Consider the following 25,700-nt stretch of genomic DNA (forward strand, 5'->3'; position numbering starts at 1 on the left):
ATGATATGGAGACTTAGGGACAAAATGGAGTCAACCTTATTACATGCAACTAAATTATGTAAACCACTGTAACCAAATACAAGTTATAACAATTGTGGGTTTTATTATTATTATTATTATTATTATTATTATTGTTGTTGTTGTTGTTGTTGTTTTTGAGTAATGTGGTCCAAACGTCTGAATGGACACTTCGCCTGAAAGCCCTATTATTTTTTTTTAAATATGAAAAAGAATGTATAGGTACGATTCTTTGAGAACAACTGATGACATGTTAATTGTGTAACATCTCTTAAACTGATTTCACGTAGATTTACCTGAAGTCGTGGTTTTGACACAAACATGTCTTCTACGTACTTTAGTACGTAAGTGGAAACTGGTATAAATGAATGTATCCCATGTTTGCACTTTTTCATTTCATAGAAAGAAGAAGAACAGATGAAAAACGAGAGATGCTTTTACCGAATGGTAAGAAAAATTAATATTCATATTGATTTGTTTTTTCTTCTTTAAATCATGCTATATTCATCTGTCATGTGAAATAGTATACTTATTTTTGGTTTCAAGTATTAACACCAGTCGTTAGTCCTAAATAGAATTTGATATGACAGTGGTTTCCGAATCTTGAATCGTCCTTGTTTGTTTCGATATACTCATGATCAATTTTTTTATGAAAAGTTTTGAAACTCGGCAAATCTAGTAAGAGCGAATACACAAAAACAACAAACAAACAAGCAAGCAAACAAACAAACAACTGGAGATCACTTATATTTTACACAATCCACAACCTAAATAACTGTTTAACCAGGATGGACAATTTCGTAAGCGTCATATACAATTATACAGTTTATAAACTGATTCACCAGTATAGTTTCAAACGATTGTTTGGATAAGGAAAATACGCTGCCCTTCAATTACACTTAATGTTATATCACCAGGTAATATGAGCTATTCGATCGCTCGAAGCCATTATACATCTATAGCTTTTGAAGTGCATCCTTAAAATTGCATACAATCTATTGTTACTCCAATCAAATTATGCATTTTAGTTGTTTATGCTTCAAATCGCTTTTTAACAGTTATTTCTAATCACATGTTTATTTCTGGGATTTTTCTTAGATATCACTGATGATACACATATGGGAATGACACTGAAATATAGTGCAGGTAGTAAATTTGAATATGATAGTTAACTTTTTTCCACGAATGTTTTTTACTGAATCAAGGTTCATGACGAAATGTATTATAGAAAAACCTTAATTCGGGCCAGAAAGTAAATGAACAATACGGTCTGGTGTCATACGATATTTTGACCCCGGGGTTTATATATAATAGCGCCCCGTGTAGGTTCGGGTGTTAAAAGAATAGGCCTGCAGCAGCGCTAAGCTTGTCGTAAAAGGCGACTAAATAGTGCTCAGAAACCTAGCCGGGGGCTAGGCGCTCTGCCCACAGAGCAACTGGGATGTGTGCCTCAGGTGGTGGAATGGGGTACCCCTGACGTGTTACATGCTGGGGTTGTCAGGCTATAATACGGAAAACCTGGCCGCAAACCATAGTGGTGCACCGTGTTGGGAAAGATGCCACGTTCCTCGCACGTTAAAGAACCCTGCTGGGGTATTCGATAGGAGAAGGAACCTTTGCGCTCCGCCACAGGAGCTAAATTGCCTGACCTTACCCAACCCCCTTTTTCCAGTGGCAATTAACATTTGTCGACTCTATTATCCTTGTGACCCATCCTTTTTTTTTTCATTTCATGTTCATTTTATCATCCATTTCATGTTCATTGTCTGAATATAGCTGAAATATTGCTGCTCGGACGTTAAACCCCAACAAACAAACAAACATTATATATCATAGCGAAATATTGACCCCAACCACTGTATGATATTTGACCCTAAAACTGCAAGTTTAATGAAAAAAATATTACAAAGAGGGGGTTAAAGTATCAAAACAGGTGGGTTAATTTATAGATTATTTTTATTTGTACAACGTTTCACTTTGCTGCTATATTAACCCCCCCCCACCCCCCACCCCCCCGATATGACATTTAAAACCCTCTGCTGTGATATTTTAACCCTCCTCCCTCTTGCAATACATTAATCCATTGTTAAGGTATTTGAACCCCTTGTTGCGATATTTTAATCCCCAGCAGCGTTTATTCAAACCTTCAGCTGCGATATCATTACCCCCTGCCGTGATATTTTAAACACCCTGATGCGATATTTAAACCCCTTGCTGTGGAATTTCAACCTCCGTTATATTTTAACCCCCTGCCGCGTTTAAAAATCCACCTGCTGCTATAATCTAACCCACCTCCTGCGATATTGTAAACCCTTGCTGCGAAATTGGTACCACATTGGTACGATAAATTAATCTTGCTATGAGAATTCAACCCCCTGTTTTAATATTTGTACCTCCTGTTATAATGTGTTCACCTGGTGCTTCGAATTTAAAACCCACCTACTGTGATATTCATATCCCCTGCAGCGATATTGTAAAACCCTTTGGTGCGACAATTAGCCATGATATGATAATTTAAACCCCTGGCCTGCTGTGAATCTTAGAATGTCATAACAGACCGGTCCGAAAAAGCTTAAATAAATTATTCTAGCTCTGTGTCTGTGCATTCTTTTAAAATGACCATTGATATAGGTTTGTACTTTTCAGTTGAGGTCTTTCAATTGTTGCACCTAAGAGATCCGGTTAAAGTTTTGATATTTTGTTGAAAAAATGTTTGCCAATAAAACCATAATTGCAATTAACCAACGCAAAATGATATGGAGACTTAGGGACAAAATGGAGTCAACCTTATTACATGCAACTAAATTATGTAAAAACACTGTAACCAAATACTAGTTATAACAATTGTGGGTTTTATTTGTTTATTTATTTGTTTATTTATTATTATTATTATTATTATTATTGTTGTTGTTGTTGTTGTTGTTGTTTTTGAGTAATGTGGTCCAAACGTCTGAATGGACACCTCATCTGAAAGCCCTATTATTTTTTTTAAATATGAAAAAGAATGTATAGGTACGATTCTTTGAGAACAACTGATGACATGTTAATTGTGTAACATCTCTTAAACTTATTTCACGTAGATTTACCTGAAGTCATGGTTTTGACACAGACATGTCTAATACGTACTTTAGTACGTAAGTGGAAACTGGTATAAATTAATGTATCCCATGTTTGCACTTTTTCATTTCATAGAGAGAGGAAGAACAGAGGAAGAACGAGAGATGCTTTTACCGAAAGGTAAGAAAAATTAATATTCATATTGATTTGGTTTTTTTTTCCTTTAAATCATGCTATATTCATCTGTCATATGAAATAGTATACTTATTTTTGGTTTCAAGTATTAACACCAGTCGTTAGTCCTAAATAGAATTTGATATGACAGTGGTTTCCGAATCTTGAATTGTCCTTGTTTGTTTCGATATACTCATGATCAATTATCTTATGAAAAGTTTTGAAACTCGGCAAATCTAGTAAGAGCGAATACACAACAACAACAAACAAACAAGCAAACAAACAAACAAACAACTGGAGATCACTTATATTTTACACAATCCACAACCTAAATAACTCTTTAACCAGGATGGACAATTTCCGTAAGCGTCATATACAATTATACAGTTTATAAACTGATTCACCAGCATAGTTTCAAAAGATTGTTTGGATAAGGAAAATACGCTGCCCTTCAATTACACTTAATGTTATATCACCAGGTAATATGAGCTATTCGATCGCTCGAAGCCATTATACATCTATAGCTTTTGAAGTGCATCCTTAAAATTGCATAAAATCTATTGTTACTCCAATCAAATTATGCATTTTAGTTGTTTATGCTTCAACTCGCTTTTTAACCGTTATTTCTAATCACATGTTTATTTCTGGGATTTTTCTTAGATATCACTGATGATACACATATGGGAATAACACTGAAATATAGTGCAGGCAGTAAATTTGAATATGATAGTTAACTTTTTTCCACGTATAGTTTTTACTGAATCAAGGTTCATGACGAAATGTATTATAGAAAGACCTTGATTCGAGCCAGAAAGTAAATGAACAATACGGTCTGGTGTCATACGATATTTTGACCCCGGGGTTTATATATAATAGCGCCCCGTGTAGGTTCGGGTGTTAAAAGAATAGGCCTGCAGCAGCGCTAAGCTTGTCGTAAAAGGCGACTAAATAGTGCTCAGAAACCTAGCCGGGAGCTAGGCGCTCTGCCCACAGAGCAACTGGGATGTGTGCCTCAGGTGGTGGAATGGGGTACCCCTGACGTGTTACATGCTGGGGTTGTCAGGCTATAATACGGAAAACCTGGCCGCAAACCATAGTGGTGCACCGTGTTGGGAAAGATGCCACGTTCCTCGCACGTTAAAGAACCCTGCTGGGGTATTCGATAGGAGAAGGAACCTTTGCGCTCCGCCACAGGAGCTAAATTGCCTGACTTTACCCAACCCCCTTTTTCCAGTGGCTATTAAAATTTGTCGACTCTATTATCCTTGTGACCCATCCTTTTTTTTTTCATTTCATGTTCATTTTATCATCCATTTCATGTTCATTGTCTGAATATAGCTGAAATATTGCTGCTCGGACGTTAAACCCCAACAAACAAACAAACATTATATATCATAGCGAAATATTGACCCCAACCACTGTATGATATTTGACCCTAAAACTGCAAGTTTAATGAAAAAAATATTACAAAGAGGGGGTTAAAGTATCAAAACAGGTGGGTTAATTTATAGATTATTTTTATTTGTACAACGTTTCACTTTGCTGCTATATTAACCCCCCACCCCCACCCCCACCCCACCCCACCCCCCGATATGACATTTTAAACCCTCTGCTGTGATATTTTAACCCTCCTCCCTCTTGCAATACATTAATCCATTGTTAAGGTATTTGAACCCCTTGTTGCGATATTTTAATCCCCAGCAGCGTTTATTCAAACCTTCCGCTGCGATATCATTACCCCCTGCCGTGATATTTTAAACACCCTGATGCGATATTTAAACCCCTTGCTGTGGAATTTCAACCTCCGTTATATTTTAACCCCCTGCCGCGTTGAAAAATCCACCTGCTGCTATAATCTAACCCACCTCCTGCGATATTGTAAACCCTTGCTGCGAAATTGGTACCACATTGGTACGATAAATTAATCTTGCTATGAGAATTCAACCCCCTGTTTTAATATTTGTACCTCCTGTTATAATGTGTTCACCTGGTGCTTCGAATTTAAAACCCACCTACTGTGATATTCATATCCCCTGCAGCGATATTGTAAAACCCTTTGGTGTGACAATTAACCATGATATGATAATTTAAACCCCTGGCCTGCTGTGAATCTTAGAATGTCATAACAGACCGGTCCGAAAAAGCTTAAATAAATTATTCTAGCTCTGTGTCTGTGCATTCTTTTAAAATGACCATTGATATAGGTTTGTACTTTTCAGTTGAGGTCTTTCAATTGTTGCACCTAAGAGATCCGGTTAAAGTTTTGATATTTTGTTGAAAAAAATGTTTGCCAATAAAACCATAATTGCAATTAACCAACGCAAAATGATATGGAGACTTAGGGACAAAATGGAGTCAACCTTATTACATGCAACTAAATTATGTAAAAACACTGTAACCAAATACTAGTTATAACAATTGTGGGTTTTATTTGTTTATTTATTTATTTATTTATTTATTATTATTATTATTATTATTATTGTTGTTGTTGTTGTTGTTTTTGAGTAATGTGGTCCAAACGTCTGAATGGACACCTCACCTGAAAGCCCTATTATTTTTTTTTTAAATGAAAAAGAATGTATAGGTACGATTCTTTGAGAACAACTGATGACATGTTAATTGTGTAACATCTCTTAAACTTATTTCACGTAGATTTACCTGAAGTCATGGTTTTGACACAGACATGTCTAATACGTACTTTAGTACGTAAGTGGAAAGTGGTATAAATTAATGTATCCCATGTTTGCACTTTTTCATTTCATAGAGAGAGGAAGAACAGAGGAAAAACGAGAGATGCTTTTACCGAAAGGTAAGAAAAATTAATATTCATATTGATTTGTTTTTTTTTCCTTTAAATCATGCTATATTCATCTGTCATGTGAAATAGTATACTTATTTTTGGTTTCAAGTATTAACACCAGTCGTTAGTCCTAAATAGAATTTGATATGACAGTGGTTTCCGAATCTTGAATCGTCCTTGTTTGTTTCGATATACTCGTGATCAATTATGTTATGAAAAGTTTTGAAACTCGGCAAATCTAGTAAGAGCGAATACACAACAACAACAAACAAACAAGCAAGCAAACAAACAAACAACTGGAGATCACTTATATTTTACACAATCCACAACCTAAATAACTCTTTAACCAGGATGGACAATTTGACAATTTCGTAAGCGTCATATACAATTATACAGTTTATAAACTGATTCACCAGTATAGTTTCAAAAGATTGTTTGGATAAGGAAAATACGCTGCCCTTCAATTACACTTAATGTTATATCACCAGGTAATATGAGCTATTCGATCGCTCAAAGCCATTATACATCTATAGCTTTTGAAGTGCATCCTTAAAATTACATAAAATCTATTGTTACTCCAATCAAATTATGCATTTTAGTTGTTTATGCTTCAACTCGCTTTTTAACCGTTATTTCTAATCACATGTTTATTTCTGGGATTTTTCTTAGATATCACTGATGATACACATATGGGAATAACACTGAAATATAGTGCAGGCAGTAAATTTGAATATGATAGTTAACTTTTTTCCACGTATGGTTTTTACTGAATCAAGGTTCATGACGAAATGTATTGTAGAAAGACCTTGATTCGAGCCAGAAAGTAAATGAACAATACGGTCTGGTGTCATACGATATTTTGACCCCGGGGTTTATATATAATAGCGCCCCGTGTAGGTTCGGGTGTTAAAAGAATAGGCCTGCAGCAGCGCTAAGCTTGTCGTAAAAGGCGACTAAATAGTGCTCAGAAACCTAGCCGGGGGCTAGGCGCTCTGCCCACAGAGCAACTGGGATGTGTGCCTCAGGTGGTGGAATGGGGTACCCCTGACGTGTTACATGCTGGGGTTGTCAGGCTATAATACGGAAAACCTGGCCGCAAACCATAGTGGTGCACCGTGTTGGGAAAGATGCCACGTTCCTCGCACGTTAAAGAACCCTGCTGGGGTATTCGATAGGAGAAGGAACCTTTGCGCTCCGCCACAGGAGGCTAAATTGCCTGACCTTTCCCAACCCCCTTTTTCCAGTGGCAATTAAAATTTGTCGACTCTATTATCCTTGTGATCCATCCTTTTTTTTTTTTCATCTCATGTTCATTTTATCATCCATTTCATGTTCATTGTCTGGATATAGCTGAAATATTGCTGCTCGGACGTTAAACCCCAACAAACAAACAAACATTATATATCATAGCGAAATATTGACCCCAACCACTGTATGATATTTGACCCTAAAACTGCAAGCGTAATGAAACAAAGGGGTTAAAATATTACAAGAGGGGGTTAAAGTGTCAGAACAGGTGGGTTAATATATAGATTATTTTTATTTGTACAACGTTTCACTTTGCTGCTATATTTACCCCCCCCCCTTCCGCCCCGATATGACATTTTAAACCCTCTGCTGTGATATTTTAACCCTCCTCCATCTTGCAATACATTAATCCATTGTTAAGGTATTTGAACCCCTTGTTGCGATATTTTAATCCCCAGCAGCGTTTATTAAAACCTTCAGCTGCGATATCATTACCCCCTGCCGTGATATTTTAAACACCCTGATGCGATATTTAAACCCCTTGCTGTGGAATTTCAACCTCCGTTATGATATTTTAACCCCCTGCCACGTTTAAAAACCCACCTGCTGTTATATTCTAACCCACCTCCTGCGATATTGGAAACCCTTGCTGCGAAATTGGTACCACATTGGTACGATAAATTAATCTTGCTATGAGAATTCAACCCCCTGTTGCAATATTTGTACCCCCTGTAATAATGTGTTCACCTGGTGCTTCGAATTTAAAACCCACCTACTGTGATATTCATATCCCCTGCAGCGATATTGTAAAACCCTTTGGTGCGACAATTAGCCATGATATGATAATTTAAACCCCTGGCCTCCTGTGAATCTTAGAATGTCATAATAGACCGGTCCGAAAAAGTTTTAATAAATTATTCTAGCTCTGTGTCTGTGCATTCTTTTAAAATGACCATTGATATAGGTTTGTACATTTCTTGGCAATGTTGGCATTATTTTCCATGGAAAATATGAATGTATACGTATCGAAAAAATGAATGATTTATCACATCTTATCTTTTCTATTTTGCTTGAAAACAAATATATTTAAAGAAAAATATTTTAACATAACACCAATAATTTCAATTACTGAAAAGTCGCCTTCATTATAAACACAAAGCGAAATAAAATGTTTAGGTAATGAAAACAATAACTTATTTATATGAGGTCTTTCATTTTGAAACGTATAAAAATTTTCAGTAGGTCAATTAGTGTCAATGCTTCATCAGTTTTCTGATACCTCGATGAAGCAAAAGCATTATCTACTATATATAACAAATATGCTATCGTACCTGCAGACAAAGCCCAAAACAACAATGCTTTTTTTATGCAAAAAGGATAACATCCAATTATCAGAGGTAGACGTAAAAAGTGGAAAATAATAGCAGTAATAAGACATATACTGCTACAACACTCTTCAAAGTAAGGATAGCGGAAAACCATAAATCTGTGGTATCTTCTTTTGATCTCTCTACCGAAGAAATTATCGAACTTACATTCATAAATTAGGAAGGAAGATATTGAATTGTGCATGATGTGGCAAAATCATTGATAAACTGGAAAATAAAATTAGCCAATATGCCTAAACTTGCTATACTACAAGCAACTAGAAAGAAATTAGAGGGTTAAACCGGGTTTCATAACTAGCCAAGTCTAAGGTTTTTCAATTGTTGCACCTAAGAGATCCGGTTGAAGTTTTGATATTTTGTTGAAAAAATGTTTGCCAATAAAAGCATAATTGCAATTAACCAACGCAAAATGATATGGAGACTTAGGGACAAAATGGAGTCAACCTTATTACATGCAACTAAATTATGTAAAAACACTGTAACCAAATACTAGTTATAACAATTGTGGGTTTTATTTGTTTATTTATTATTATTATTATTATTATTATTATTATTATTATTATTATTATTATTGGTGTTGTTGTTGTTGTTTTTGAGTAATGTGGTCCAAACGTCTGAATGGACACCTCGCCTGAAAGCCCTATTATTTTTTTAAATATGAAAAAGAATGTATAGGTACGATTCTTTGAGAACAACTGATGACATGTTAATTGTGTAACATCTCTTAAACTTATTTCACGTAGATTTACCTGAAGTCATGGTTTTGACACAGACATGTCTAATACGTACTTTAGGACGTAAGTGGAAACTGGTATAAATTAATGTATCCCATGTTTGCACTTTTTCATTTCATAGAGAGAGGAAGAACAGAGGAAGAACGAGCGAAGATTTTACTGCAAGGTAAAAAAAAATAATATTCATATTGATTTGTTTTTTCTCCTTTAAATCATGCTATATTCATCTGTCATGTGAAATAGTATACTTATTTTTGGTTTCAAGTATTAACACCAGTCGTTAGTCCTAAATGGAATTTGATATGACAGTGGTTTCCGAATCTTGAATCGTCCTTGTTTGTTTCGATATATTCATGATCAATTATGTTATGAAAAGTTTTGAAACTTGGCAAATCTAGTAAGAGCGAATACACAAAAACAACAAACAAACAAGCAAGAAAACAAACAAACAACTGGAGATCACTTATATTTTACACAATCCGCAACCTAAATAACTCTTTAACCAGGATGGACAATTTCCGTAAGCGTCATATACAATTATACAGTTTATAAACTGATTCACCAGTATAGTTTCAAAAGATTGTTTGGATAAGGAAAATACGCTGCCCTTCAATTACACTTAATGTTATATCACCAGGTAATATGAGCTATTCGATCGTTCGAAACCATTATACATCTATAGCTTTTGAAGTGCATCCTTAAAATTGCATAAAATTTATTGTTACTCCAATAAAATTATGCATTTTAGTTGTTTATGCTTCAACTCGCTTTTTAACCGTTATTTCTAATCGCATGTTTATTTCTGGGATTTTTCTTAAATATTACTGATGATACACATATGGAAATGACACTGAAATATAGTGCAGGTAGTAAATTTGAATATGATAGTTAACTTTTTTCCACGTATGGTTTTTACTGAATCAAGGTTCATGACGAAATGTATTATAGAAAGACCTTGATTCGAGCCAGAAAGTAAATGAACAATACGTTCTGGTGTCATACGATATTTTGACCCCGGGGTTTATATATCATAGCGAAGTATTGACCCCAACCACTGTATGATATTTGACCCTATAACTGCAAGTTTAATGAAACCAAGGGGTTAAAATATTACAACGAGGGGGTTCAAGCATCAAAACAGGTGGGTTAATTTATAGATTATTTTTATTTGTACAAGGTTTCAATTTGCTGCTATATTTACCCCCCCCCCCCCGATATGACATTTTAAACCCTCTGCTGTGATATTTTAACCCTCCTCCCTCTTGCAATACATTAATCCATGGTTAAGGTATTTGAACCCCTTGTTGCGATATTTTAATCCCCAGTAGCGTTTATTCAAATCTTCAGCTGCGATATCATTACCCCCTGCCGTGATATTTTAAACACCCTGATGCGATATTTAAACCCCTTGCTGTGGAATTTTAACCTCCGTTATGATATTTTAACCCCCTGCCGCGTTTAAAAACCCACCTCCTGCGATATTGTTAACCCTTGCTGCGAAATTGGTACCACATTGGTACGATAAATTAATCTTGCTATGAGAATTCAACCCCCTGTTGTAAGATCTTTACCCCCTGTTGTAATATTTGTACCCCCTGTTATAATGTGTTCACCTGGTGCTTCGAATTTAAAACCCACTTACTGTGGTATTCATATCCCCTGCAGCGATATTGTAAAACCCTTTGGTGCGACAATTAGCCATGATATGATAATTTAAACCCCTGGCCTGCTGTGATATTTCACCCCCCCCCCCCGTATCTTACTCCTTGTGGCAAATGTAAACTCCCTACTGCAAATTGTTAAACCCTTGTTGCCATAAATTAACACCCAAGTATGACATTAGAACCCACTGCTGCGATATCTTTACCCACTAGCTGCAATATTTCAACCCCCGGTTATGATATTTGAATTTTCCTGTTGTGATATAGTAACCCTTGTTATGATATTTTAGCTTTGCTGCAATATATTTATCCCCTGGCTGCAAATTTTGAACCCCCTTTTGCGTTAAACGAACTCCCGAATATGATATTTGAACCCCCTGCTGCGATAAATTAATCCCCTGCTCTGATACTTTAACACCCCCCCACCCCGTTATGATATTCTAACCTCTTCCTGACTTATACAACCCACCTTCTGTGATAATACAACCTCTGCTGCGTTAAAGCGTTAAATTGACCCCCGCCTCTGCTCTGATGTTGCAACCCCCTTGGTGCGTGGTGCGATATTTAAACCAAACAGCTGCGATATTTTATCACTCTGTTATGTTATGTTATTTTATCTGCTGCGACAAGTTAACCCCCTGTTTTTATATTTCAACATCCTGCTGCTATATGCTAACCCCCTGCTATGATAAAATAATTCCCAGTTAAGATATTTTAACTACTTGCTGCAATATCTTAATCCCCCGGCTATGATATTTTCACCCCCTGCAGTGATATTTTTATCCCATGCTGCGATAAGTTAACCACTCTGTTGTGTTATGAATATAACCCCTGCTGCATTTTAAAACCCACCTGCTGCAATATTCTTACCCACCTACTGCGGTATTCAAATCCACCTTTTGCGATATTTTAACTCTCTGCTGCAATAAATTATCTCCCTGCTGCGATATTGCAACCTCTTGGTGCGATAAAATAATCCCCTGTATGATAATTTACCTCCCTGCTGTGATATTTAAACCCCAGTTATGATTTTTTACTCCCTGCAGTGATATTTCAACCCAACTTCTACGATTAATTCGCTTGCTGCCACACTTTCATCCCCGGATGCGATATGTAAAACCCTTTGTGTGATAAATTACCCCCCTTATATGATCTTTTTATCCCTCCCCAGCTAAGATAAATTAACCCCATTGTTGCGATATTTTAATCCCTGTTGTGATATTTAACCCCCCTGCTGCGATATCTTGACCCCCTTGTTGCATATTTTAACCTTTGCTGCAAATTTTTATCTCCCCCTGCTGCGATATTTTATCCCACCGACTGCGATATTTTAACCCTCGTTGTGATATTTTAATCTCCCCCCTCGTATAATATCTTTACTCCCTGCTGCGATATTTCATCCCCCCTGCTGCTATAAATTAATTTTTTTTTATATTTGAATCCCATGCTTCTGCATTTTTAACCACACTAGGCGATGTTTAGACCCCTACCCTGATAATACCCCCCTCCCTACTACGATATAACCCACTCCCTTTGCTGCAATAAATTCCCCCCCCTCCGCTGTGATATTATAACCCTGTTACGATATTTTAATCCCCCTGGGACGATAAATTAACCCCCTGTTGCGATATTTCAACCCTCCTTCTGTGATAAATAAACTTCCTCTAAGGGAGTTAAATATCATATAATATTTTAACCTCGGGTCAATATTTTGCGGGGGACAAAATATCATATGACACGGGTACAAAGTTTATCCTTAGAGAACATACAAATCTCAATACATAACACAAATTCTAAATATGATAACAACATAAGGTAAACAATTATTAATTAACACGATTTCCACTCAAACTGGGATTGTAATTTGAAGAATTTAATACTAAAAAATAACTTCAATAATATTGCAAATATGGTACTTGCAAGAAGTGTAAAAGTTTAAATGTAATAGTAATAATCAATAGTAAAAAGCAGTGTCTAGCTCATATCGGGATAAACCTGAAATGGCATGCGGTTGGTTTATAATTCAAGTACGTGGTACACCCACTCCCACTCATCTACCAAAATATGATTTTCACGTACCCTTATACCTCCCATTTACGAGTTGTTTTTTTTTTTTTTTTTTTTTTTTTTTTTTTTTGTCGTCACACATAAACTAAAGCTTTTTTTGTATTTTTGGCTACTTTTTATACCTCGTTATGTCAAAAATTTATTGTTTGCATTTTTTGATTCTTTGAACTTCTCCTTTCTACAAAAGAAAGTAAATTAATAAATATATCGGTATCATTATGCTGTCCATTGTCTAAGTTTTACAAAGGTACCAATAAAGTTGCAAGTGCAAGTTGCCAACACTTTTGGGGTAAAATGAAAAACATTACCCCATTGAAATATCCCTTTAATACGCATAGTTATCCATGACAAACCCCTAGAGTATTTATGCTTCAATAAAAATTGAGTTATTTAGTATTTTCTATTTAGTATTATCACAAATAATACTTTTTGGGTGGTCCTAATGTATCCAAAAAAGCGAAAAATGTCAGATTCATAGTCTGGTATGATATATTCATGTTGTTAATTTTACACATATGTGAACTGTTTCATTGCTCCAGTGTTGTTGTTTTTATTCGTCTTCTTCTTGCACTATAACCCTTGCAATTCATAGTCACGTATACATTGAGTCCACCAATGCTCCCTAGAACCCCTCACCTGACTCATTCATATTTATCGGGTATCGGCCAACCTATTCCGGTTGGTTACCTCTCCGGGCGCATGTACGAAGCACCTATGAAAATTGATTTAACATATAACATCAGTGGAAAGGTAAACAATAATGCGAGGTTATGGACGATCCGATATACTAACGAAAAAAAATCAAATCACCTTCAATATTTAAGACAGGAAGTAAGTAGTTAACACATTCATCTTGTAAGTCATGTTAAAGTTTCAAACACAAGAACATAAACAATGATGTTCATAAAGTTTCAATGTAATAAGCATACGTCATTTCGTTCATTGTGATTGATTGATCTTTTTCTACGCCCTTGAAGATTACAAATATCGAAACAAAAATATTAACAAAAAGTTACGGTAAGCTGTGGCAGAGGGCGCAGACCCTACCCGTGCACTTGGTCCATGCTCTAAGTTTTGAATGTAGTAGAGTCCGTGTTGCTCATTCACTGCGTACGTATTATTTTGGTTCTTTTGGTTATTGTATATTCTTCGTTGTGTATGTCTGTTTCCATGTCTCTTCTTTGTCCCTAGTTTACATCCTTTTGATTTCCACTAGACTTCTGATTTCCTTGATTACTCTTCAGTACCGGCATTTCTGACTGAATCGGTCGATTAAACCAAGTTTTATCACACAATTAATCCTTGCTTCAGTTATTATTAATTGTTTCCGGTATATTGCAAAACGAGTAGGCAGCATTAAATTGCCACCTACCAAAGTTAGTTAAATAAGCAGTCAAGAAAGAAGAAGTTATATAATTATAATATCATTCTAACTCATTGTCTGTAATCATTAGTCAAAACCAGAATATTTCTATAAAAAAAATAGATATCGGAAGTAAACATTTTTAGACGCATTTTTTAAATTTTACACTATGATTGAGTTTGAATTTAATATTTATGTTTCAGAACGTAATGCCAAAATAAGTAAGTTTAAAATAAATTCTTACATAAATGGTGTTATTTAAAAAAGAATAAACAAGTTGTACCAAATATTTGGTCTAAATATGAAAGATAATTGTTTGATAGTTTATTTCTCATCTTGGAAAGATCGTTTCTTTGCTATAAAGTAACTTGGTATTGTTTTACCATTAATTTCGATCGGTCCGCAGTCAGCAATTCAAAAAGTTCTAAAACAAAAATAAGGCTTTGATGAATCCTTATTTTGACTTAAATCGATTAGAAATTAAGGTATTAGGATTGTTTTTAATTTTTGTCCGAGTTCGCATAACCAATTTCGGGGCGATGTACGCTTGATCGTAAATCGGTTTGCGGTTCATGACCGAAAGTTTGTTATTTCGCATAACCTGGTCATACATTAAAAAGAACTCTTCAATGGATGGATAGCAATATCATTTGAATATGATTTTCATATGCTATTGGTACTATATTTGTCTTGATATTACTTTGTATCAACGTTTTCTTTAAAAAAAAACACGGCTTTTTATCAAATACATGTATTTAAACTGGTAAGATCTTATATTCAAGTACGTCCAATTTTGCAAATATCAAAATAATCTCTTCTCGATACATTTAGCTTCGCATGGATGTTTGTACATGGAAAAGGTCATGTTCGTTGAAATACAACATTTTAGTAATCATCTTAATAATACCAGTTGAAATTTAGGAGACTTATACTTCAGGAGTTTTATTGAGCAACCAAAATATAATGTTCTATCGGAGTGCTTACCACTTTACAAGTTCTTACCATTCCTCTTAATCCAATGCATTAACATTATTTAAACATGATATTTGTTTCGTTATTGCCAATGAAGTAAAAGTCAAAATTTAGTCGATTTATAAACGATGTGCCAGCATAACACTCTCCCTCCTTTGAGTTTTTTAAGACCTTTCTGAGTTCATTATTGATGCATTTGGAGCGAATGCCTGTTTGCAAAACTACACTACAAGGAATTTAACTACAGATTTTACGTACTTTTAATGCCGCTACAAAATCAATACTTTTTTCACAAAACATTTCAGTAAGGGATTTCGTTTTGTAATTTCAATACTTACCTCTTCTGCCTGCTTACTGCATTTCAGTCATGCTGTATTGTTTTTATGTACTAACAAATTAAGTCAACTTTCAGTACTATAAATTTAGTCAACTTTCAGTACTGTAAATTTAAGACAATTTTCAGTATTGAAAATTTCCCTAAACTTTCAGTACTGTGACTTTTAGTCATTTGTCAGTACTGTAAATGTCAGTCATTTTTCAGGACTGCAAATGTCGTCATATTTCTGTACTGTGTTTTTCTGTCGTTTTTCAGTACAATAATTGAAAGACGATAATTAAACAAACAAAAAAACCTTTGCTGTATCAGACTCGTGTTGTCGGAGTTTAACTTCGTCAATTTCGTGTTTGGAAGCAAAACACACGTGCAAAATGACGTGATCTGTTTACAGAATAGTATACCGCTTTACCGAGTTGACGATGAATTTAAAAAATGAAACGCGTAACTGATACCGACGAGAAACAGAAACTATCGTTCATATTCACTGGAGACGTCTCCGTCCACATTTTAAGTCATTTTTAAACGGATAATGACAGCTTACTGCAACACAGACTACACCAGAAGAAGAAAATGTTCTTTAGATCAGTTGGTAGAGGAACTGGAGCTTGGAATTGACGCAAAGTACTATGAAGATACATATGAAACGTACACTATCTACATTCATCAGGTTGGGAACAAGTCATAAGTCTTAATATTTCCTCTCCCATTTTGGGAACTACCTCTCATATGGTGCTTTTTTATCCTTTTTTTCTATATAGTAAATATTGTTAACCGTTGGAATATCGCTTTAGTTTTGAGTAACTTTTCAGGGGTTCATCTGGGTATTTTGTGCAATATATCATCGACCAATTTTGCCATATGGAGTCAAAATTAAAGATGCCAAGTGGTATTTAAATTTCAAATTTTAATCCCTACTATACATTCACTCTAGTTTTTTTTTCTTGTATACAGTATAATTTTAGTTTATTTTATATAGCATAATATACTTGTATCGCTTTGATGATGGTTTGTTTAATAATTTCAAAAATGTTATCACATCTTAACTTACGTGTGCTTTCTGGAATACTTTTAAATTCGTTTTATACCATTAACATTTAACACGTTTGATATTTTTGTAAGAATACCTCGCGAAGTAGTTAAACATTACCCGAAATAAACAGATCTAAAAATAAAATTATCGAAATAAAAGCACCCCTGGCAATCATGTTTGCAGACATTTATTAGTTTTAATTTGTTTTGCTTAATTATATATATATTTGTTTTACTTTTGGTATATTGGTGGCTCAAGTCACGTTTCACTTCAGTACTAACAACCAGATACAAAATGCCAACACCCTCAAACCAATGTATGCAGTAACTTCGTTATTAACTTTATGAATAAAAACAAGTTTTTATTGCTATTAAATATTCAGCAAGATTTGAATGGAATTCATTAGAAAAGTGAGGCACCAACAAGATGACAAGCCAAAATAATTGTTTTATGCCCCTGCGACAAACAGTCGGGGCATATTAATTTACCTCTGACCGTCCGTTCGTCCGGATTATACATGATAATGGCTTGCCCGGCTATCTCATCGTACAGTTTTTGAACTACTGCTAAAATATTTTACAGAATATTTCTACACATGATGAAGGTGTGCAGGCCCAAAACATTTTGATTTTCGTGAAATATTACGGAAACTGGCAATAGTTACACCAAGTCATTTTACTCAGAAATATATGGATCGCGGCTAGCCCGGCTATCTCCTCATACAGTTTTAGAACTACATCTAAAATATTTTGCAGAATATTTCTACACACAATGAAGGTGTGCAGGGTCACGGGATTTTGATTTTCATGAATTATTACGGAAAGTGGTGATGGCTAGAAAGAGTAATCAAGGAAACCAAGGTTATAGCGGTAATCAAAAGAATGTAATCCAGGGACAAAGACCAGACATAGAAAACAGACATACACAACAAAGAACATAAAGTAACTAAAATCATACATACAAAGTAACAAAAGTAAATGAGCAATCGGACTAAAACTAGGAGTATAGACCAGGTGCACCGGTACGGTAAGCGTCCTCTGCTTTTCTAGAAACACCCGCCGAGTTGCGCATGAAAAGTAAAGTCTGGGGTAGACAAAAAACTATGACACGTTGAACAAATCAGTTTTCATGGCACAGATAGATACACCGTAGCGATCCACGAGTTCATGATGACGACCATAAAACTTGTGTAGTGATGACTTCAATCTTGTAGTAACATAACCCTGTTCCAGAAACCCATTTGTTAGACTTCTAGCGCTATACCAACAAGTCTGCGTAGTTTCGGCAAGCTCTTGCATAACTTATTAGCTGTAATATGAATACGCAGGTGCTGAAGGGATGTTGCCACAGATGAAAGGAAAGTTAACAATTCTGAATGAAAAGTCATCACGTTTGTCGTAAAGTTTGGTTAACATTTTTCCTTTATCATCGATTTCTAAGTGTAGGTCAAGATATAAGATGACCTCACAAAAAATAATTAAATTATATCTCTCTTGACTAATTTTCGTACTTGAGTTTTCATTAGCCTTTCTTAAATGTATTTAATTAGTTTTCCAATACATTGCTTTTTATTGTGCTTCGTGTCATTACTTGTGAAATTATTTTGATTACATGCATTTGAGTTGATAGTAAAAAGGTAGAAACAATATTCGGAATATGTAAACAGACCGGAACTTTTAGGGATGGAAATAACAGTTTATATCCTACATTATATCATAATCAAAACCATCTTTAAAATTCCAAATGTATTCAATTTTAAATACATGTTAAAATTACAAGGCAAGTGCATAGGTTAAATGATTCAAACTAACTAAAATGATTTAATCAGTATATTACATTACCCATTAACTTTCGTCCGTCCTCTCCTATCTATTTCAATTAATGTACTCATTGGAAATTCGTTCTAGATGAATATGTTCTTAAAGAACAAATCCATTTTTTACTCGGAACTAGTCTATACTCATTTTCGTATGCCCTTCTTATACCTTGATTAAAGAACATGTATATGTTGCATCAATTCTAAATTCACGAACAGAACTTATTATTTTGTTGTAAAATAAATACCCCAAAATGTTAAAATAACCAAAAGAAGTAAACTATGTTTGCGAAACCAAAAGTTATAAGGTATGCAAAACGTATTAAAAATAGGTATTGTCCAAACCAAAATTTATAAGGTATGCAAAACGTATTAAAAGCAGGTATTGTCCAAACCACAAGTTATAAAGTATACAAAACGTATTAAAAGCAGGTATTGTCCAAATCAAAAGTTATAAGGTATGCAAAACGTATAAAAAGCAGGTATTGTCCTAACCAAAAATTATAAGGTATTGTCAAACTTCTGTATCTTACCTTGCTTTTCAGCTAATTTTCTATCACTGCAGTCACAGTCCATATACACAAACCATGATTTAGAATAATTCTTTGTCCGAAATAACCGAAGCATGTGTAAGTGACTTGCCTATCGGAGTAATTAGACGGAGGTGCATTTCTATAATATGGAATAGGCATTGCCTATAAACGAGCATAGTATATTTGTTTTTTAACAGGAATTAAGTTTCGCTGTAAATGGTAAATAGTTGTAGGCACATGCATGAGAGCTACTTCGTCAACAGAGAACGTTGGCTTTATTTTTATTTGAAATAAATTATCATTAGAATATATGAAATATAGTGAAACCTGTCTAAACCGAACACCTTTTGGACTGCAGATCCAGGTTCAAAATACATATTGACTACAAAATATGACTTCTAAACGTGTCTGGTTTAGACAGCTTTTCGGTTGAAATCAGGGTTCCGTTTAGACCGGTTTCAATGTATTACTAAAATATATGAAATATATGAACGTGTTTTGAACCGCAAATACATTTGTTCATTTACCTAAAATTCTGGCAATATTGTGTTTGTATTTGGAATTGAGTTTGTGAAAAAAGTGTAAAAGGGGCGACATTGATTTTAATTTGATGTTCTCATAATGTAAACATTGTATGTACTTCCAATCCTCTTTTGATAATTAAGTTAGATTTTTAGACATTCCGGAAATCGTTTTAGAATTTAAAATAATTAGGGGATATTCATATTTTTTTTCATATTCTTTCCGCGAAATATCACTTCCGGACGATGTTTTTGTTCCTATATTATGGCACCCAGCGAACTTGTACGCAATGAAGCCGTAGAGCTCTCGATCTCGCTGCAGTTTCGTCACAGCTTGGGCTATACTCGCTATGAAAATATTGCATTACTTCGCTTCGAGCCAAAAACGCCTGTGACTAGGTTGCTAACATAAAAACAACGAATATATTTATGTTTGAAATGTAACGCTGCTTCTGCTATTTTGCAGATATTGCCACAAACCTAAATATCTAAGGTATCATACTTTTAAAGATAATTAAATTAATTAATTTTCGTTAAAATCCAACTGGCGCTGAAAGAAGCATTTTCTAAAGTTAATCCAATCCACCGTGGCCAATTGACTTTATCGTTGCATGACAAAATAAATAATGTCATATATCACATCAATAAAGCAGGGATTTTGAATTTTCAGGGGGCTTTTTTTTAAATCACTCAATCGTGTTTAAAAATATATGGAATGCATTTCTTTAACTTTATAAATTAAGCAAACATAATCTTTAATATAAGTCTTGTGCTGGAATGAATAGATGTATCATGGCCCAAACAATATTTTCCATACATAATTGTGCTGGAATGAATAGATGTATCATGGCCCAAACAATATTTTCCATACATAATTGTCGTTAGATTTACCAATCCCGTTAACTCCAGAATTTTGCTTCATGGATCAGATGCTCTAACTTAAGAACAATATATATATGAAAAGAAAAGGGATATATATATATATATATATATATATATATATATATATATATATATATATATATATATATATATCCCTTTTCTTTTCATAAATACTTTATTTTCTCCTTACCACATATTAAATTCTTCAACACGTGAGCGTGCAATAGAACATATGTGCTAACCAAATTTTCATTCTTATAAGGAGACGGACTTAGTATAAGCTATGCTTGTTTCCGAATCCTTGTCTTTTTACCATTATGTTTTTTTAATTTATTGTAATCAATCTATTTCTGAATAAAATATGTTTAAACTAACAATAGTTTCCCTAAATATGTAAAACGCGTCCTTGACTAGTCTAAATGCAGTTAATTGACTTTAACGGGGTAAAATTTTGTGATAATAATTGACCTTCACTGTAAGTTCATAATGTATTGTGTATCTCCTTTACATGTTCTTGTGTATTACGTATATAGCTTTCATATCTGTGTTCATTACATTTCAATTATCATTATCATTTGCTTCACACATTCGTTGCAGCTTGTTATTTCCAATATTTTGTGCTCCTGGATCTAAGGAATATATTTTTTATTTATTGTTTTCAATATTTGAAACAATGCCTTTTTTTATTTTCTTAAGCTAGTCATTTATCACTTTAAACATACTTTATATATACATATATGAATTAATGAATACAGAAATAGATGAAAACTGATGAATTGAATGAAGTTTTGATAATAAGTAAATATCTAAATATCAAATAGACAGTTTCAAATAGAGCGTAAAAATCTTAATTAAGGGAGTTGTAGTGCTCGTGGCGGAGTCCCGCATTTGCGTCTGTGTCGAATGATATAAAACGCGTATTTCGTCCTTCCCAAGACACAATGTCATAAAAGTGCAAAGGCTTCAAATAATGGTACGCAGTCACCTGTCATTTTTATGTGAAATATATATCACGAGAATTGTTAAGGTGTATATGTCAAAAAGACAACAGCCTCACAGGGATGAAAATGTCAGCCAAAAACCATCCAATGGTCTTCAATGAACGGCGAGGAAATCCTCAGACCACAGGGCAGGCTGCGGCTGGTCCCAAAACATCATTATACACAGGTACAGCGAAATAGTTGCTCGTATATACTCAAGCAAAACAACTTAAGGTGAAAACAAGACAAGACTTACAGAGGCCAGAAATTCCAGACTTGGGACATGCGGGGTTAAAGTACTTTGTCGGGATCATAACTTTCCCTTTAAAACCTGGCTACTGTGGAAAAAATATTAAACACACCTAAAATCAGTTCAAAAAGGATCGTGTCTCTTGTAACAACGAAAATGAAGAAACTGAAAATGAATTACACAAATGTACATACTTAGGTCTACTAGCAGTTAACTGACATGCCAGCTCCAGACCAGTTTGAACCTACAAAAAAAGGCATGTCCGCATCTTATGTAGAATTTGTCCCAACTCTTCCCATGCGGGTTTAGAATCATGGTACATCATTAGTCATACAATAAGGATACAACCCATATCATGCAGAATACTGCTTTAAAGTATAATGTTTTAATTTCCATGTAAAAAAACCTATGAGCGAATTAATGTTAATACCAAATGCCATCCTTAACGATTGGACAACAATACCATAATTACCTTCCTTTACGAGGAATGAGCCTATTCGATGGTTTCGACGACTTGTTGGGTGACTCTGCATATTCCATATGCTCATATCTGGACCGCATGTTAATAATTAATGTTAAAACCTAATGAGTTAAACTTATATTTAAAGCTGTCGTTAGAATTTATCGAACTTCGGAAAGCACGGAAATTCGATTTTTCTATGAGAAGGAAACAAAGCCATGTATACAACAATAAAGTATCATATATTAATGAGAAAAATGTATTATGTGACCAATTATTTACCAGAAGCTGTATCCCTGTAATATCAATTAATGGGAGATGATATTGACCCGTATGCACATTTCATTAACGATGTGAAGGTTTGAAATTATCGAGTTTCCATTTTTTATTTTAGTTTTTAGAAAGATAGTAAAATATATCTTCCCTTGTTATTCCTTGACTTACGTATGTACAATTGGTTCAAAACGTCTTTTTTACACAATGAAAACTACAATTGAAGCATCAGATATAATGTTCAATTACTGACATTAACGGGTCATAAATAAAGTTTTGTTATACAATAAACAATTCCCATAGAAAATTTTCCATTTTGCACAAGAGAAAATTTACATTCACGATTGAACTCCAATTCAGGTTTTCATTATGATATTACTACACTATCAACTATAATCATATAGTACGCGACGTGGCCTGAGATCACCCCCCCCCCCAATTCATTAACCAAAATATTTTTGTATTTTTTGGCTACCTTTTATACCTCGTTGAGGCCACACCTACCAGAAGATGTCAATATCCATGACCCGATCTGCATAGAAAATTTGGTTGTTTTACAACTAGTAAATGGTCATTACACACTGCTTTGAAGATAACTATGAGAAAATACGGGTAATTGTGCATTAAACAATACATACTAGAATGTAAAGTGTTTTTGAGGATTATACATGTATAATTTAAAGCATTGTAACACATCAATATTTTTCCTGGAACAAATATAAATAATAAATGATATATGGTAAATGTACCTATAAAATGTACGTAAATACATATTGATATCTTTTAATATGGGAATTTTTATGTGATGTTATATATGAAGATTTCCACTATAATAATTCAATTTCAAATTTATTTATTTATTTATTTATTTATTTATTTATTTATTTATTTATTCTTTTTTTTTATTATTTTTTTTTTTATTTTTATTTTTTTTTTGTTCCTTTGGTTTTCAAAAAATATCCCTGCGTCAGTGGTTAAATAAATCTGAATTTAACAACACCTTAAATAAATTCTGGTCCCGTGCAGGTCCGGGTGTCAAAAGAATAGGCCTGCAGCAGCGCAAAGCTTGTCGTAAAAGGCGACTTAATAGTGCTCAGAAACCTAGCAGGGGCCTAGGCGCTCTGCCCACAGAGCCACTGGGATGTGTGCCCCAGGTGGTGGAATGGGGTACCCCTGGCATGTTAATGCTGGGGTTGTCAGGCTATAATACGGAAAACCTGACCGCAAACCATAGTGGTGCATCGTGTTGGGAAAGATGCCACGTTCCTCGCACGTTAAAGAACCCTGCTGGGGTATTCGATAGAAGTAGGAACCACTGCACTCCGCCGCAGGAGGCTAAATTGCCCGACCTTACCCATCCCTCCCTTTTTCTAGTGGCAATCAAAATTTGTCGACCCTACCGTCCTTGTGTCCCATCCCATTTTTCATTTCATTATCCATTTCATGTTCATTTTATCATCCATTTCATGTTCATCGTCTGAATACAGCTGAAATATTGCTGCTCGGACGTTAAACCCCAACAATCAATCAATCAATTAATAAATTCTGATATTAAATAATAAGGCAGAATAATATGTGTTCGTACAACTAGAAAAGAAACAAAATATGGTTTTCTAATAATGATTTCCAAAATATTTAAACTGCATACATTTTGTTTAAATATTACAAAATGATGAATAATAAATATATAAATTGTCACAAACGTGTAATTAAACAAACCTGTTTTATATCAAAATGCCAATTTATCAAAGACAAAGGAGTTATACATATGCATGCATTGTTTTGCAATTCATGTACCTTTTCTTTTGTAGAATGTACATTTCATCATTAACTTTTATACAACTTATGAATTTTTAAAATTCTGGAGGTACCTTTCAGTAGATTGACGGGTAAAAGTACCTGCTACCTCCTCCTAAAGAAAGGCCTGTTTGTTTAATCAAAACACGGGTAAATACGTTAAATCATCTACAAATTCCCTATGAACTAAATATGTTTGAAATTTTGATAAAATATGCTTTAAAACTTGAACCTCAAATAATAACAAAACCCTATTTTTAATTTATTCTACTTCTACACTAATTATAAAATACTGAGGTGAGCTACCTATTTTTGATAATTAATTATACAGGTAAAACCATCCCACCTTAATGCATATCTTAAAAATACTGTTTTGCAGCTAATGCCTGTATACTTAAAGATTTTTAATTTAGTACTCGATACAGGTATTGTACCAGAACTTTAGTCACAAGGAATTATTGTACCTATTCATGGAAACAAAGGTTTGGTATCGGGTCCAAATAACTATAGAAAAATGACACTTAATCCATGCTTAGGGAAAACCTTCTCATCCATTTTGAATGAAAGACTTACTTAGTTTTTTTATGAGATTGAGCTCTTATCTGAATCACAGACTGGATTTCGAAAGGGTTATTCTACTGTTGACAACATTTTTTATGTTACGCTCCCTTCTTGCTATATATTTTTTCAGAAGCTAAAAAAAACTATTTTGCACATTTGCTGACCTTAAAAAAGCATTTGACAAAGTTTGGAGAGATGGTCTGTGGCTAAAAGTTTAAAAATCCAATGAAACAGGGAAAATATTTTCAATTTTTTTGCAATATGTATCAGAATATTAAGTCTTGTATTAGGCATCAAGGTAAACTCTCTGCATTTTTTAACTGTGGAGTTGGTGTAAGACAAGGAGAAAACTTGTTGCCTTTTTTGTTCTCAATTTTTTTAAATGATCTAGAAATCTTTGCAAGACAGTGAAGCAAAAAATCTAGATTTGATAGAAAGTTAATGCTCAGAAATGTTTGATGTTTATGTCAAAATATTTGTGATGCTTTATGCAGATGATACAATTATTATGCCAGATACAAAGGAAGCTAAGCAAAAAGCTTTGGATGTGTTGGCTAATTACTGTAAAGAATGGAAGTTACAAGTAAATACTGAAAGGACAAAAGTTGTTGTCTTCAGTAAAACAAAGTGTAAACAACATTTTCAATTTCATATATATAACAAAAATATAGAAATAGTAGATTCGTATACATATCTAGGCACGGTTTTCAATTACAATGTCAGTTTCACTATTGCAAGAGTAATCAGGGGAACCAAGGTTATAGCGGTAATCAAAAGA

General features: G+C 34.2%; 1 protein-coding gene across 26 annotated transcripts in view; it reads left to right on the top strand.

Annotated features, from left to right (window-relative positions):
- The window catches only part of LOC148621360 (uncharacterized), a 99,188-nt gene that overhangs the window by 62,950 nt on the left and 10,538 nt on the right, over positions 1-25,700 (top strand). For 6 of the 26 annotated variants that reach the window (XM_088575579.1, XM_088575580.1, XM_088575581.1 and 3 more), the window contains exons 7-13: positions 421-465; positions 1,117-1,164; positions 3,211-3,255; positions 3,910-3,957; positions 6,014-6,058; positions 6,719-6,766; positions 9,541-9,585. In XM_088575579.1, the coding sequence (XP_088431705.1) occupies positions 421-465; positions 1,117-1,164; positions 3,211-3,255; positions 3,910-3,957; positions 6,014-6,058; positions 6,719-6,766; positions 9,541-9,585 (324 nt within the window). Of the gene's footprint in view, positions 1-420; positions 466-1,116; positions 1,165-3,210; positions 3,256-3,909; positions 3,958-6,013; positions 6,059-6,718; positions 6,767-9,540; positions 9,586-14,713; positions 14,732-25,700 lie in introns of all 26 variants that reach the window. The other 20 variants (XM_088575584.1, XM_088575591.1, XM_088575590.1 and 17 more) reach the window with 17 other exon arrangements.

Source organism: Perna viridis, chromosome 3 (assembly GCF_037379345.1).
Source record: "Perna viridis isolate PV_CMFRI_1.1 ecotype Kerala chromosome 3, ASM3737934v1, whole genome shotgun sequence".
NCBI lineage: Eukaryota > Metazoa > Mollusca > Bivalvia > Mytilida > Mytilidae > Perna > Perna viridis.